Genomic DNA, 16,275 nt, shown 5'->3' with positions numbered 1-16,275 from the left:
GAGATGTTAAACCAGGGTCCTGACTCTGGTCATGAAAAATCCCAGCATGTCCTTAAAAAGAGTAGGGGTTTATACCTGGCATCTTGGCCAAATTTGCCCATTGGCCTCTGTCTATCATCATGGCCTCCTAATCATACCTCTATATATATATATATATATATTGGCTTCAATGTAACAATTATTATTCTATGGAACATATTCTATATAGATATTTTGAGAAATGTATTATTTTTCCATAGACTGGAAATCAATGGGCTCGAAAATTGTTCTGTGTTTTGCTGAAGAAAGCATTGCATACAGCAGGTTTGGACACAAATGGGGATTTTTCCCTTAAAGCCTCATCATGGAATTATGGATGGTGTTAATTGTGTGTGTGGATAAGACAACTTTAACACAACACATTTTTTTTTTTCAAAGATAAGCTATTTTATTCTGAATTACTGCATCAAAGCAAAAACAAAATGCATTTTAATTAAAGAGGTGCTGGTTGTCTGTTAAAGCAAGGGTGAGAATACATAGACCAGTTTTCCCCCTAAACCATTTTGGGGTTTCCCCAATTTCTGACAATACTGAGAAAAAGTGTGACCCATTCATACGAGAACCATCATATTGTCAGAGAGTTTTAAGGTTCCTCCATAACTCTCGTGATTTATCTACAGTAAATACATTGCTTATATACAGAGTTCACACAGGACAAGAAATTATTTGCTTTGTTATCAGTCACATATGAATTGCCTATTAATGCAGTGAGTTTTTTTATAGACTATTTAGACTAAAACGGTCCAGATGCTTCTGTGTTGCTTGCATGTAAAATCTTCAAGTATGAAACTCCTAATTGATTACTATGAGTTGTAACTAGCAGCAGACATGCTGAACCAGACTGTCATGTAAAAACAAGTTTGAAATAAATACAGATTTCAGTATACCTGGCAAAAGAAAAGAAAAACATCCTTCAATCACAAACATCAAAAATCAGATGAGTAAATCAAAAAGGAAATTAATGTCTCACAACATCTGCTAACTGATACATCACATCTGTTGTTATTTGTGCAATAAGACTGATCATATGACTTTTTTTTCTACAACAGATGATAGTGGTGCTAATACCGGTGAAGATGAGACACGTTAAGTGATAAAAACCATCAGCTGACTGCAATTCCTCTAAAATAAAAGCCCGGTCAGACATGGGACCCTAACTTCTCTTTACACAGAGAAGCTACACTTTAGGCTGAGATTAAATAATTATAAAGCTATTTTTTTTTCTCTCCAAGAAGCTAAATTATACAGCAGTGTTGCTGCTCACAAAGCTGAAAGCACAAGCACACACTCTCACCCCACACACGACTTCAGTCGTCTAAATGGCACCAGAACCCTCGAGGGCTCCCTGAGAACTTTCTCGGCTACCACTGACTGCTTATTTTCACGTCCTGTCGTTTCGTCTTTTCCTAATATTGGCATAATTCGTCCTCTCATCGACTGTGCATGCCGAAGATGAGGAAGCTAAAGAAGACCGTGACCCCAACCAAAGAGATGGTGGCCGGGGCAGTGAACAGCTGGCGGTAGTTGATTCGGAAGTACCAGACCACGGCAAGCAGCACCACGAACACGGGGATCACCAGGCTTCCTGTGCTGAGAGCCAGGCCGGCCGACCGCAGCCCTCCGCTGAGCATGGAGCCTCTCCCGGCTCGAGGGTTCTCCTCTGCGGCCGCCTCACGCAGCGCCTGGGCTTGAGAGATGTGACAGTGCAGCACGCTGTTATGGGTGATGTTGAGGGACAGGAGAGAGCGCTGGGGGTCCTGCAACAGCTGGCCCTGGTAGATGAGCTTAATCTGATGTTCACGGCCAGAGAAATACTTACTGAGAAAAAGAGAGGGAGAGAAATCATTGAGAATCATTGAGTGAGAAACAAGATGCTTTGTTTGTGCAATTGAGCAACATTTTATTAAGTTTGCAATCTCATACGGTCTTGTGACTTGCAAGTGTAATAGTACTAAAACAGACAATTTGATGTGTTTCTGATTTAAAGTTTACTAGCAAAAACTTTAATACAGCTGAGTAAGATGGTCATGTGGACAGCAAAACATTGTGCGAAACAATGCATAAAGAATTTTTATAACAATAAATGTTAAACAAACAAAATGTAAAGATTTAAAATAACACTACTGTTCAAAAGTTTTGAGTCCGTAAGATCAAGACATTAATAATGTTACAAAAAAATCATGACCTTTCTATTCATCAAAGAATTCTGAAATATATACATCATGGTTTCCACAAAAAGTTCAGCATTGATATTAAAGAGGAAATGTTTCTTGTGCAGCAAATCATCATATTAGAATGATTTCTGAAGGATCATGTGACACTGAAGACTGGAGTAATGATGCTGAAAATTCAGCTTTGCCATCACAGGAATGAAATACATTTACACAGACATTATTTATTTACATTTTAATAATATTTTACAATATTATCTTTTCTTACTGTATCTTTAGGCAAATACATGTAGCCTTGGTGTGGATAATAAACATATATATATTTAAAAAAATGTAATTACTCAGTAATAGCTAGATAGTTTGGGACCAAATGTTGGTTTGTAGATATTAATCAACTTACATTTAAAGAAAAACCTTCACCAAAAATGGCCTTGAGTTGGTAAGCTTGATTTCTCCCCCAAAATCCATTCAACTAATCAATTCCAAATTCTGTTTCAGCTATTCATTTGCATCATCATTTAAAAAAAAATTCATTAAAATGGATCGTGGCTGTTTGGTTGAAATGATGGCTTCTAAAAATACCCCTTTTCTTTCATTTCAGTGGAAATACATAAAAATCAAGGTATATATTGAATATCGTAAAAGGATGAAAAACGGTTTTAATATTTTTTGCACAGTCCAAGTTCTGCAAAGACTCAAAGCTTCATGCATAAGAGACAGTACTGACCTACACCCTTCAGAGTACTTATTTTTCATTAAGCTCATTAAGTTTTATTACATTATAATGGAATTCACCAAATATTAACCTTAAGTTCAAATCAGACTTTAAACAAAGTAGGTTTCATGTTGGTACAGCTGACATAAAGATCAGATGATGTACCAAAACGTGGGACTTCCTTTCCTACAGCTGAGAGACTGAGCATAGCGATTTCTCCCATTCATACGCAAGATCATAACTAGGATATTTTCACACTACTTCCTGTGTGTGTTTGACTCACCTCTTCAGCACTCCAACAGTGTCCTGCGGTCTGAGCACTGCCAGCTCCTCAGTGTCATTTAGAAACTTCAGTCTCACCGTGATGCTGGTGGCCTCGGCCTCGGACTCCTCTTCCATCCCCTCTTCATTTTCATCACCTTGAACATAGCTCACTTTCTTCCTCCCACCCTGAATATCCAGCAGCTCTTCTCCAGGCACATCATCTCCCCCATCCGGCCGGCCCTCGCCCTCTTCTTGTTTCTCCTCCTCTGTGGGCTCCTCGTCCGGCTGCTCGCTGGGCTCTGAGCTGGGAGGGGAGCTTGCATAACTGTCGTGACCCCCGAGGCCAATCAGGGAGGCGTGGGCACCAACGGTAAGAATGGTCCCCAGAATGTGATCTCCACGGTCAGCCACGTGGGTAGACAGCCAGGCAAGAACCACGGCCAGGAACAGGACGACCACACCACCCAAAGCCGTAGCCTCCTCCCCAAGCCCGTCAAGCACAGTTAGAGCACACACCGCCATCCCAGCCCCTCTCTACCTGAGCACGAAGGTAAGAGAAAGATCAAGTCAATATAAAACGCATTCACAAGCCATTTTACTTCTGTAATGTGACATATTTCTACGTAAAATAGGATATTCAACAATACATAATACTGTTACAATACATTATCCAATCAGATAACAGCGCTCAGTGATGTCATCCAAACAGGAAGGATGTAGCCTATCAGAGGCAAACATTTTTTTTTTTTCTCTGAAAGTCTTTTACAATAATACCAGGAAAGTGTATTAAGAAAGCAAAGTCTCAAATAAAATGTCATGTTGAGTTTAAAGAAGACTTCTAAGTCTTGGTGAACTACTTGAATCTGATAGAAACATCTACAGTAACGTTAGTGTGTTGCGTGGATCGTAAAGATCCTTAACTCTGTTACGTTACCTAACATTAAGCGACACACTTCTTAACTGCATTAGACAATAAGCCCGGTGACACAAAGTACTGAGTGTCATATACTTTTATTTGAAAGTAAACACAAATGTGGTACTGCATTAAAACTATAATTTCCCTCTTTTATGTTATGTTATATATTAGCTCATTAGTTTGAAACACACTGTTATCAGACAGTTTGTACCTTCGTTTAGATGTTCGCTAGCGGTTTCGCTAAAGCCATGAACCTTTAACAAACATTCACTGTTAACGTTACACATTTAATGTCGCCCACATGGAATAAAACAGCCTTACAGTCTATATTAAACACAAATGAGACGAAAAACGAGCAGAAAATATATTTAATAAATAAAAAAAAGATCTTTGTTTTCAGCTAATCATGTAGCGGTGATATAGGACGACCTTGATTCGCGAGTTTTAACAGAACACTTGTCCTCTAAACATATATTACAGCACATTTACCTTCTCCTACTTCAGATCATTCTGGATCGACGCTGTTTTAATCCCTACGCCAGTTGAAAGACGCAACACTTCGCATAGAAATACATAAACACACGTACAATCTCACGCGCACGCGCACAGCTGACGCTCAGCCTCAGTCAGAGTAGGGAGGTCACGTGGTTGGCAAAACATTCAGTGATTTTGTGAAACCAAAGTCTGCTCTTTGGTGCAAACAACGTAATGCTCAATATCTCACTTCTACCTTAAATAAATAAGTAAATAAATAAACAAAACAAAACGAAAAATGTACAAACCCACTTGTGTAATGGGGAAAATCACAAGGTTTCAGGGTTGCATGCAAATTCTGGGAGAGATATATCTGGCACATATTCAAGCACTATCCATCGATCAATCAAATAATCACTTTATTTTAATCACTATCAATATTACATTTGCACTGCCACTGCCTCATTTCTGTCTTTCAGGTCTTGAGGCCTCTGCTCTGACAGCCAGAGACTCCACTGGTCCATAATCCATCCTTGAATTAGCTTCTATTGTCAAGAGGTGTCTAGGGATATGAAACCATCAGACAGACATCAATTTATAACAATGTATTTATTTATTACAGATGACAAATATAGTTTGTAAAAAAAAGAAAGAAAGAAACATTCAGCCCACTGTTTCCCTGTTTTTTGTTTCTCTAAGAGTGGAGCTCAGCTGAGCTGTCCATCATTACGCAGCAGTAGATAATCTTTTAAAGTGCTGGGGATGTCGAGCTGGACTATTGCGAAGTGACACAGTGGTCCCAGGTGGTGACGCAGCGCACAGCGGCAGAGGTGCTGAAGAGAGCGAGGCTGACCGCTCATCCGTCTGACCGCATCGAAGAAAGACTGATGCTCCTGACAGTACAATACATGTTGTTTCATTAGGATATTAGTTTCTGAATGTCAGTCTCTCTCTCTCTCTCTCTCACTCACAGACACACACACCTTAAAAAGTTTAGGATCAGTATTTAAGAAAGAAAGAAAGAAAGAAAGAAAGAAAGAAAGAAAGAAAGAAAGAAAGAAAGAAAGAAACTAACACTTTTATTCTACAAGGACACATTAAAATGACCAAAAAAGACATTTACCATTTCCTAATTAAAACAAATGCTGTTCTTTTGAACTTTCTATTAATCAAAGAATCATATTAGTAATCATAATAGTGTTCAATAATATAAAAAAATCTTTGAGGATTAAATCATCATATTAGAATGATTTCGGAATGTGATTTATTTTCTCTGTATTGAGAGAGACCTTCAGTCGTTCCTCTGGTGTGTCCTCTAACCACTCCTCACATGCTGGGACGACCGCATAGCAATTCAGCATTACCTCCAAAGTGGCAGGAGAGAGGAGGCAGAGTTTCAGCATCTGAGATTCACACACGCAGATAAATCAAATAAGGATTCGTACCAAAGGGTAGGTAGTGGGCAGGTTAAAGGTATAGGACACACAACAATCTGCACTTACTCTAGGGGAGCACGGCTGCGCTCCATAGTTAAGAAGAGACTGGGCCACAGCCTCTGGCTGCTGGTCTGGGTAATCCTCTACAACCTGGCAAAACAGAGAGAGAGAAGAAATCAACCGTCAGATTCACACTTAATTCTTCCAGATCAGACCTTCCCTTCCTTTACATCTCTATCCCATCATCATCCCACCTGCAGCAGGCAGTCCATGGGTGTGTATCCGGCACAGTTAGCTATGTCCGCGCGAGCCCCATGTTCCAGCAGCAGTTTAACAATGCGGGGACAACAGTTTCCACAGGCATTATGCAGGGCCGTGTGCTTTTTCCTCCCAGCAGTCTGCGCGTCGGCCCCGGCTGCTAGCAGCTTCTGGACAATACGCAGATACCGTCCTGCATCTGCGGGCCTCTCCGCCCCAGCACAGGCTGCATTCAAGGGTGTCTCACCCTCTTGGGTCTGAGCCGTCACGTCCCCTCCATAGGACAGGAAGAGCTCCACGTGGTCCTCTAGACCTCTCCTGCAGGCCACGTGAAGGGGGGTGAGACATGAGTCACGCTGGGCCACGTTCACCAACGCACCACTGGACACCAAGTGCTCAGCACACCTGCAGGGCAGATAAGAGTGTGACTGATGTCTTTATTACTGTGCGCAAAAGGTGAAATAAGAAAAATTTCAATTTCATTCCAGGACGGTTTTTCCAAAATGATTCTGATATGCTGATTTGGTGCTCAAGAAACATTTCCTATTATTATCAATGTTGAAAACAGTTCTGGTGCTAATTATATTTTTGGTGGAAACCGTGATACATTTTGTTTTTCAGGATTCTTTGATGAAAAACAAAAACAGTTCAAAATAACAACATTTGTTTAAGATAAAGATTAGTGCTGTCAAAACGATTAATCACAATTAATTGGATCTAACATAAAATTTGTAAATATATTATATATTATAATTTGCTCAGCGAGTTACTCTGGTGTTGAGTAATGATGCTCATTAAATATGCCCCTCTATCTGAGCTGCACCGGGTTATCTGATATAGGCGGGCCAGAGGCGAGATGACGACAGCGCTGCGACATCGAAGTCATTAGTAAACATTGCAAGATGGCTATGGATGAACACCATTTGTTTGAAACGGCTTTGGCCGCTACAATGAAAGATTTAGACTTTTTCTCTAAAACAGGAACAGAAGACTGCGCTCGAATCGTTCCTTTGCAAGAAGGGCGTTTTTGCTGTTTTGCCGACCGGATACGGTAAGAGTCTAATCTACCAGTTAGCTCCGCTGGTAGCTAAGCGATAACTTGTTGTGATTGGTCGTAGTGTTATCCAATTGCGTGCAGTGAGATTTTCAAATGCATGCTTGGTGCCGCCCTTCGAGCTTGCCGATTTTCATTAGTCGACGCCAGACCATTAATCTTTCAGATTTAGGTCTGGATTTCCAGGCTACGATTTGACAGCACTAATAAACATCTTTTGTTCCATTATAATTGTCTTTACTGTCACTTTTTTGATCAGTTTAATAATGCATCCTTAGTGAAAAAAATATTTAAAACAAACTTTTGAACGGTTGTGTGTTTTGTGGAAACCTTTATCAATAGAAATAGATACATGATGTATGAAATAGAAGTCTTTTGTAACATTATAAATGCTACAAAACTCAAGTTTTTATCGATCTAATGCATCCTTGCTGATTTTTTTTTTTACTTACCCCAAACCTTTAAATGGTAGAGTACCTCATAAAGTCTCAGAAGCAAAGTCAAAATCGTGTCACCATAATGTTCATTAATAAATGTTGTTTTTATGTTTTTATTGATTACTTTTCACATCTTGTTATATCTTCATCTGACCATATTCAGGCCTACTCACTGATATGTTTCCGCTGCATTGCAGAGATGCAGTGGGGCATTGCCGTCGACAGCGAGCAGGTCAGGGTCAGCCCCGTGGTCTAAGAGCAGGCGCACACAGATGTGATGGCCCCCTGAACAGGCATCATGTAAAGCTGTGCGACCGCCAGGGTCTGCATCCACCTCTGCTCCCCTGAACAGCAGCTCCTCGACACAGCCAGAGTGGCCCCTGCTGGCAGCCAGACGCAGTGCAGACGTCTGCTTTATTTTTGAGATGAGAGTCCACATTCCTGCAACAGAATGAGACGAGTGAATTTACCCAAATACCCCTGAACGTATGTGCTTGTGTGTGTTAAAGGGTCCTACCCATCTCCGGGGCCCACGCCATCTCCTCATGTACGGTCTCCATCAGTGCATTCACCATGCCTGGCTCTTTGAGGACGGCATACACTCCCTTCATATCTCCACACATGAAGGTATTGTGGATGGCTGGGTCTCGGCACTGTATTTGGGGTGGTGGAGCACGGACCGTCTGGATCCTCTCGTTTCCATGTCGGAGTCTGGGGGCGGCAGGCAGAGGACGTCTTGTCATTGCCCTCCTGTGTGCCAGTGCCCGCCTGGCATCCTCCCAGTCCTGAAGCTCCTGATCCAGCCTTAAGGAGCGCAGAGAAGCAGAACTGAAGGGAAAGGTGTCCCGGGACATCCCAACAAGAGTGTTTGTGCTTAGAAGTGTCCCAGAGTAGTACCTGGAACAAAAGAGTATTGGCACAGTAGCCTTGTGCTGTTAGTGTTTAGGCCTCCTAGTAACTGCACATAGGAGTGTTTATAAAGCAGCATGGATCAATAGTTCAGTAGCCTACCCAGTAAGTTGTAAAAGTGCTTTTGTTTATGTATATATGGAACAGACTTAGATATTAAATTAATAACTAGCTCAGACAGTCTACAACAGGCTGAGAACAGTGTGAACGGTAAGGTCTTCCTACCTTGAACGCACTTCAAGTTCCTCCTGTAGTCTGCACTTCAATAACCTATGATAAACTTGCGTAAAACATCAGTTTGATGTGGAATATAGACTATGCTTGTAATATTTGCAATTTCTCTTAATGAAACGACCGCATGTCCTTTCAAGAACGAAGCTGTCTGTCACAAGATATTGTTGACCTGACACACGGTGGAGCTCTAGCTATTAATAGACTAGAATGTGAGCAAATGTGTTCCTGCACTAGCACGGTATCGCCTGTAGGTGGCGCTTCAAATGATATCACTTCAGGTGTCCTACGTAAAACACTTACTTAGCCTGCTGGGCCAGATCAATTTGAGGTGTAATTGTGGTTCTTGAAAATTCAATACTTAATCACTGCAAAATATGTTATGCATTTATCATAATAATACCCTACTAATGTAACTGTATAAAATGTAATTGCTCTTAAAATAACCTAATTTAATTTTATTATTATATAAAAAAGAATACCCATTTTATCTAGCCTTTCAATTTTTATCTACCCATAGCTAAACCTTTTTTAATAATTGAAGTTGATTTTCTGAGGCTTTAAATAGCAGGATAAGACATACATGGGACAACTTAACAAATATATTAAATAAATAAATTACAAACAATATATAATAAATAACAAATACATAAAATGAGGTAGGCTAAACAACTTTTGCTCGTGACATCACGGTTTCCATGCGGCTCAAGTCATAAATACAATTCCTGGTCTTCTGCCTTTTTACTTTCACTTTTATTTTTCATGTAAACGACGCCTCGCACGAAAATAGAAAAAGAGCAAACCCTTCATGCAAAAGATGAATAAAGCGACGAAATGTTGATATTGAGACACAAAGGTGATAAAGCAACATTATCTTTACTCATTTGTAAAAACGACAGTGTAATCGCGACATTTGTCACCAGCTCTGTTGTTAGTTACACTTCCTGTGTGCTCGAGCTCCGACGTACAAAAACGCTGGACTGGACAACGACTTTTCCCCCCGTTTGCTTATTATAATGAGGAAGGTATAGTGACTGACTTAGCTGGAAAATATTTTTCGGTAGGGCTATCTTCTCAAATAGCTTGTGTGGTGACGCATAATAATCATACCGCCCTTAACCACTTTTGTTTACTTAAAATCAGTGTTTATAGGTGGCACTGGCAACCCTGAAGGATGGCAGAGGAAAACCGTGCGGTGTGCGTTTACGGTTTGCCAACAAACGTGGATCATGAACGTCTACGGGACAAACTACTGATTCACTTTCTACGCGAGAGGAACGGAGGAGGAGAGGTCACGTCAGTCACTATCATCGGTCGGATACCTCTGCGCGCCCTTGTCACATTTGAGCAGAGTAGAGGTCAGAGAAATTGTTTACATGGTTATTAGGACTGCTGTTAAACATCACTGTACATTGTGTAAATAGATGAATGAAAAAATAGCTAGGGAAGAGTGGGGTGCCACTTTAGATAAAAGACTAATTATGCTTCAGGTGGGGGGAAAGCATTTGTACCATGTCCATAGAAATATGAAAGAAGTATCTCATCATTTCCACTTTTACATTTTTGTACTATTTATGTCAAAAGTCTTAAAAGTTCAATATTCAGAATATTTAAATGTAGTAAAACTATTTATTTTTATACTTTTTTTTCTATTTTTCTATTTTTACTGTAAAACACCCAGTGTTAAATTAACATTGCCAGTGTTTATATAATCCATGCAGATTACATAAACACTGGCAGTGTTAATTTAACACTGGGAATTTTGCTTGAAATTGTACCCCCCCAAAAAATCCTTGAATTATTGGACAAAAACAATTGATTTATTTAAGCAATATGTGAGTATAATCCTAAACATGCAGGGTTACTACATAATAAAAACATTAAGGGTTGTATGGCCCAATTTACCCCACAACTACCATTTGGGAAAAATGCCTAAGTTATGGCTATTCTTAAGCAAAATAATTTACATGTTTTTATATACATTCTGGGAATTTACAGCATTGTGTGATTTACATGCTGTCTGGATATGTTTGCGTTGATATGCTACTTATTTTACCTGCCAAGTAAAAAAAAAAAAAAAAAAATTAAAAAAATGTATTTAGTTTTTAGCATAAAATTCTGACACATCTTACCCCACTCTTTATATTTCTGGTACATACATTGAATTTCAGTGCATTCAAATGTTATTTCCAGAGTAGCTGATCATGGAAAAAATCCAAAGTGCACTGATTGGCAGCCAGACGACTGGCATATTCCTAATGAAGTCTCTGGCTCTTGCTAGCTGATTGGTCTGCCAAGGCAACATTTTAGTTGTGTAGTCAGTTTGCTAATAAAGTGTATGTGTGGGGGGTGAGCAAGTTGTGAGGGGGTATACTTTATGTACTGTCAAGCCTGATTAAAGGCAGTGAGTTTTCAATGTGCTTGTGTGTTCGTCTTGCAGCAGAGTCTGATTAGTGAGTATCAGTCTCTTTGGTGAGAAAATGAGAATTGATGCTTTTATAAATCCAACATTATGAAAAATGAACTTCCATCTGTGTGTGCAAACATCTCATTTTGTGTGTAAACTGCTGAGCCAGTTTTTACCTGTCAAATGAGATTGATCCTTTCTTTCTGGTTTAATTTAGTGATCCAGAGTGTACTTCGTCATCATCCTCACATTTTAGAGCTGGACGGCATAAAATATGAACTCTCCCTGGGTCTCCCATGCCAAGAGCCCCTGAGTCTGAATAAGGTTTGCTGACAGAATAAGCAAGATTAGACAGTGCTTAAATTTTTTTTTTAAAAGTTCCATTTCCCAAACTAATGTAAGCAAGTATTCATTTTGTTTTGACACTGATGTTCTTATACTCCTTTAGGTGATCCTTGATATGACTGTGACTATAGATTGCAGTCAGCTTCCTCAGGGTGCAGACACTCTGAATGTACTGCGTAGTGAGTTTCCAGGTCTACGTATGCAACGTGGCTTATTACAGCATACGTGCACCTTGCAAGGCAAATATTCAGATTTTCAAGGCGCTTTTCCTCATATGCAGATGCTATTTTATCATCACCTTTCAAGAGCCAAATATCCTAATTTTAGTGGAGACAGCGGTCAAGGTCCAGAGACCAGGGAAGACCTTGCAAGTGTGAAGAAATGGGCCAGCTTTGCATCTCAGTCACCAGGCCTTCATGCAGGAGGCCTCAGCTCCATATCCAGGGTGGGTTTCGGACAAGAGCACTACGGACTGCAAGATAGCAATGAAGCTCTCACTGAACGGAGTACTCAGACTAAGAAAAGCAAAATGGAGGAGAAAGCAGAGTGCAGGATAGATGAAGCTGATTTGGAAGATTTTTCGATTATCATGGAAGCTGATGTGTTTGCATACCTGCAGAGCATTAAAGAGTACAAGTATATACTGCGTCATCATGGAGTGCAAGTGGTCCACGTTACATCCGAGGGAATCACCACCCTGTACCTGCAATCAGAGGTCCCAACCGGATCAGATGTTAAACAAAACATGCTGCAAGCCCATAAGGAGCTGAGGCAGCTTTATCTACAGCAAGAGGGTTGTTTGCGGAAAGACCAGGTTAAAAAGAGTGCCCTTTACATGCCAGACGGACTAACCATAGCATTAAAAAATGTGCAGTTAGTACTGCCTAATGTTCTGTTTAGCTATGACCAGGACACCATTTATATAGTTGGAGAAAAAAGTGAGGTATCTCAGGCCAAACAAATGCTACTGCTTGGAGTGGAGAAAAGCGTGATGGGGAGCTTGACAGAAATGCCACCATCCTCTTCCAGTTCTGCTTCAGCATCCCCTGAATCCTTAGAGAGAGAGCAACAGGTTAAGAGAAAAAGTGAAGTACATACTCCAGTGCCCCCTAAACTGATTGGCTCTAGCAATGAACGAAAAGGGGATGTTGGGAATACAAAAGAATACAAACTGGCGGCTCGGTTTAAGAGCTCTGGGCTACTTGGTAGAGAGGAGATGGGTGGAGACATAAGGAGTCTTACTGCTAAATTGGACATGCAAATGTTAGACCCAAACTCTAAATCAGCACCACCCACTAAGTCTTCACTTGGCACCGCAGGCTTACTTGGTAATGAACTGACAGGGGAAGGAACTGAAACATTCAGGATGACAAGCCCAAACTCTACAGGAGAGGATGTCCTGTTTAAAAACCAAGACCCGCTATCTGCGAATACATTTGGTGGAACCACCTTCAGCACATACAAGGCCAAACCAACTACTCCTGCTGGACTCACTTCAACATTTACCACAGGAGTCAAAGCTTCAAGTGTGAATGCCCTATCAGCCAGAAATACCGCAGTGAAGACAGCTGCTCCCTCCTCTACATCAGTGCCCACTTCCAAATCCTCTTTAAGGAGGGCCAATAGTTTCTCTGGTCGGCCGTACCTAAGAGAGCAAGTGCAAAATAACCAGATTACAGTTGAGCCAATGATTAACGCACATGCTCATCAAAGAGCAAGATCCAATAGCATCAGTAGCGGAAGACCTAGTGAAGATTGTCCGATTACTACAGTGGCAGCAGAACTTACTGTGTCTTCTCTAATGTGGATCTATATAAAGGAGGTCTATTGCAACCAACTGGACAGCATGAAATCTGACTTGCAAATGTCAGAGAAACAAGCAGGCAAAAGTGAGATGAGCGTGACACTGGAGGGCACAGATTCATCAAAGGTCGGAGAAAGTCATCGGCAGCTTCAGAATCTAGTGGCTATGGTGGCCAGTGACTTTAGCTTTCAGGAGGTACGTTTGGCAGAGCTTGGTGTGGTTGAAAAAGATAAACTGTTTGAAACCTGCTGCTTGAATGTACAGTCACGTTTTCGCAAGGTCACCTTGCATACCACAAAGAGCAGCATTTTCTTTCTTGGCCCAAAATTGCTTTGCTCTCAAGCCAGTGATATATTTAAGGTTGTATTTTCTGGGCAAAAGTCTCATTCCTTATTACAGATGAAGACCTTCCAGGAGGATGTAGATCAAGGAGCAACCAAGGCGTCTTTGAGCATACAATCAACAAAAGCTGATCACTTTAAATCTGATCAAAGTGTAAAGCTGTGTTCTTTACAGGATACAAGTCAAGCGGTTCAGTCTAACAGCAGTAGCAAGAGTAGAGTTAAATCAACCAAACAGAAATCGGCTACGTTGGAAAGGTTAGAGAACCCTAGTTCTATGATGGATGAAGTAAGCAAGATAAACTCCCTTAGCCAATTAGCTAATGCCAGAGAATACACAACAGAACCAAAAATTGATGGGCCAACTTCTTTACCACTTGAAGCACACAAAAAACAAGATACCGCAATGACTTTGAAACAGACCAACCTGCTGTCCCATACCCCTTCAGAGAAATGCGTGTGCGGAGCGACCGGTACAAATGTGATAAGGACCACCTGTGGTGTCATCCTTTGCTGTGACTGCCTACTACTTCATTCATACTGCCGAGTGTGTGGAAAAGAGGGAATGTACTCTCAGAAGAAGGTGCTGGGGGAACCAGTGCAAAGTTATGGCTCAAAGGATATACGGCAGGAATATCAGGCTCAAGAGCAACATTCAGAACCCGAGGACATCAAAGATCAAAAGGGCATCCAAGGAACTATGACATGTGCAGAGATGAATTTGAGCCTTCCAGGCTATACAAAATACACAACGGCCAAGATCACGTACTGCATACCTGATGGCATACAAGGGGTATTAGCTTATATACATTTTATTTAGTAAAGCATCGTAGAAATATAGCTTACAATTGTGAAAAATGCAAAATATTTTTTAAATATAATAAAATATATCACCTTGTAATTTCCATGTTTTACACATCTCTTCTAGGATAAGGATCCCTATCCTGGGTCACCATTCAAAGGTGGTAAATTTGAGGCTTATCTGCCACTCGACCCAAAGGGACAGAGTTTATTACCCTACCTGAAAAAGGCATTTCATCAAGGGCTTACTTTTACTATTAGTTCAAGCAAGAAGGCCTGTGGTGGAGATGCAAAAGTGAACTGGGGCAAGATCCCCCACAAGACCAGGATGGAGGGAGGGAAGAGTAGGTGAGTCCAGATGCTAAGCTAAACAAACGCTAAGCTTGTAAGTATAATCATGCCATGGCTGGTGACATGGACATGTTAATGTGTGATTTCTGTGATTTTAGAGAGCACTTATTCTCTAATTACTTCTGTTTTTCTAATACCATTTTAGCAAGAATGTGTTAGTGCTAATAGTCATCTTTGGCACATGCATGTTTTTCCAACTACTATAGGCCTCTCAGTGCAAACAAACTAGCATCTCCTTTGTAGTAGAGAGCAGCTATTTTTGATTAATTAATAATAATCTGTTAGGAATGAACACAAATTAAGTACATGGCTGTGACAGGATATCCATGGTGGCATGGTTAAAACATGTGCTAATACTCAGACATTGCCAGTTGAGTTGATCCGGGTCAGTAAGGGTTGTGCATCATTCAGAATTGAATGTAGAATGCTTTTTCAAATCCAGTTAAATTCCTGAATTTAAATCAAGGTAGCAAAAAGGAATCAGAATTCTAATTAGATTCATCTAAGTTGGATGACATTTTGGAATTTCAAAGCCTTTAGGAAAGTTTTGAAAAGTGTTTAAAAAGCCTTTATGGCGTGAAGTGTAACTAGACATCTAGTTTATATATTTATCACTATTCATGTAATAGATTGAAAAATGTCCACTTTCCCAAATTCCAATTTCAACTTTTGTTTGTTTGTGTGCAGAAATGGATATCCAGACTCTACATTCCTTACTCTCTTGTCTGAGGCACTGGTGGCTCATGGGATTGAAGGAGCAGCTGCAATCAGTCAAGATCAAGCCAAATCCTGACCTTGACAATAACACAAATCAGAAGACCACAAATACTTACTAATTGTGTATTACTTATTTCATTTAGTTCTTTCATAGAAATGTACATTTAAAAAATGTGATCGTGAAAGACTGCTTAATTATTGCTTAAGTATTTCTGCTAACAATAATTTGTGTTTTTGTACTTTTTGTAATAATTTTAGTGTCATTGTCATGTTATAATCATTGTACCTTATCAGTAATGCTCAATATAATGCTCTGTATATTCTGAATCTGTTGAGCATGCTTTTTAATAAAACTATGATCTTGTTTTAGAGATTCATTGTAACTCATCCTTCATCCTCCTAGTTAATCTCTCATCCGTTTCCTCAAATTGTCTCATTTACTTGGGTTTTTATCTCTGGTATTAATGCTAAATCTCTGCTATGTTGAATCTGTGTATGATTTTGTTGTAGAACCATAAGGAAGGTGCATAATAATGTGTAATTGATTTTGAGTAAGCTGTAGGCTAACTAGATTTTTTTTTGCTGCCACAATGCTACGGCATTAT

At 40.2% G+C, this 16,275-nt stretch overlaps 3 protein-coding genes and 1 long non-coding RNA gene across 5 annotated transcripts in view; 1 reads left to right on the top strand and 3 right to left on the bottom strand.

The window, feature by feature from the left end:
* Positions 1-16,275, bottom strand: part of LOC309509719 — a 358,786-nt gene that overhangs the window by 338,699 nt on the left and 3,812 nt on the right. The gene's annotated exons all lie outside the window — the stretch shown is intronic.
* tmub2 (transmembrane and ubiquitin-like domain containing 2) lies at positions 402-4,725 on the bottom strand. The gene is made up of 3 exons (XM_082137691.1): positions 4,595-4,725; positions 3,209-3,727; positions 402-1,857 (listed from the first exon to the last, which is right to left on the bottom strand). The coding sequence occupies exons 2-3, from the start codon at positions 3,709-3,711 to the stop codon at positions 1,470-1,472; spliced, it is 891 nt and encodes a 296-aa protein (XP_081993817.1). The 5' UTR covers positions 3,712-3,727; positions 4,595-4,725; the 3' UTR covers positions 402-1,469.
* Positions 5,117-9,336, bottom strand: asb16 (ankyrin repeat and SOCS box containing 16). The gene is made up of 7 exons (XM_082167767.1): positions 8,899-9,336; positions 8,282-8,661; positions 7,938-8,205; positions 6,270-6,678; positions 6,082-6,165; positions 5,869-5,982; positions 5,117-5,472 (listed from the first exon to the last, which is right to left on the bottom strand). The coding sequence occupies exons 2-7, from the start codon at positions 8,616-8,618 to the stop codon at positions 5,287-5,289; spliced, it is 1,398 nt and encodes a 465-aa protein (XP_082023893.1). The 5' UTR covers positions 8,619-8,661; positions 8,899-9,336; the 3' UTR covers positions 5,117-5,286.
* On the top strand, positions 9,663-16,041 carry LOC309497464 (uncharacterized protein). 2 transcript variants are annotated; one of them, XM_082167766.1, is made up of 6 exons: positions 9,663-9,929; positions 10,048-10,262; positions 11,529-11,635; positions 11,760-14,594; positions 14,730-14,950; positions 15,641-16,041. In XM_082167766.1, the coding sequence occupies exons 2-6, from the start codon at positions 10,079-10,081 to the stop codon at positions 15,744-15,746; spliced, it is 3,453 nt and encodes a 1,150-aa protein (XP_082023892.1). In that variant the 5' UTR covers positions 9,663-9,929; positions 10,048-10,078; the 3' UTR covers positions 15,747-16,041. The 2 variants fall into 2 exon arrangements, with proteins under 2 accessions (XP_082023892.1, XP_082023891.1); XM_082167765.1 differs by having other exon boundaries at positions 9,664-9,964.

This window comes from Leuciscus leuciscus (genome assembly GCF_965113295.1).
Source record: "Leuciscus leuciscus genome assembly, chromosome: 1".
Taxonomy (NCBI): Eukaryota; Metazoa; Chordata; class Actinopteri; order Cypriniformes; family Leuciscidae; genus Leuciscus; species Leuciscus leuciscus.
The sequence above is the reverse complement of the archived record's forward strand: the minus strand, read 5'-3'. Positions and strand labels throughout refer to the sequence as shown.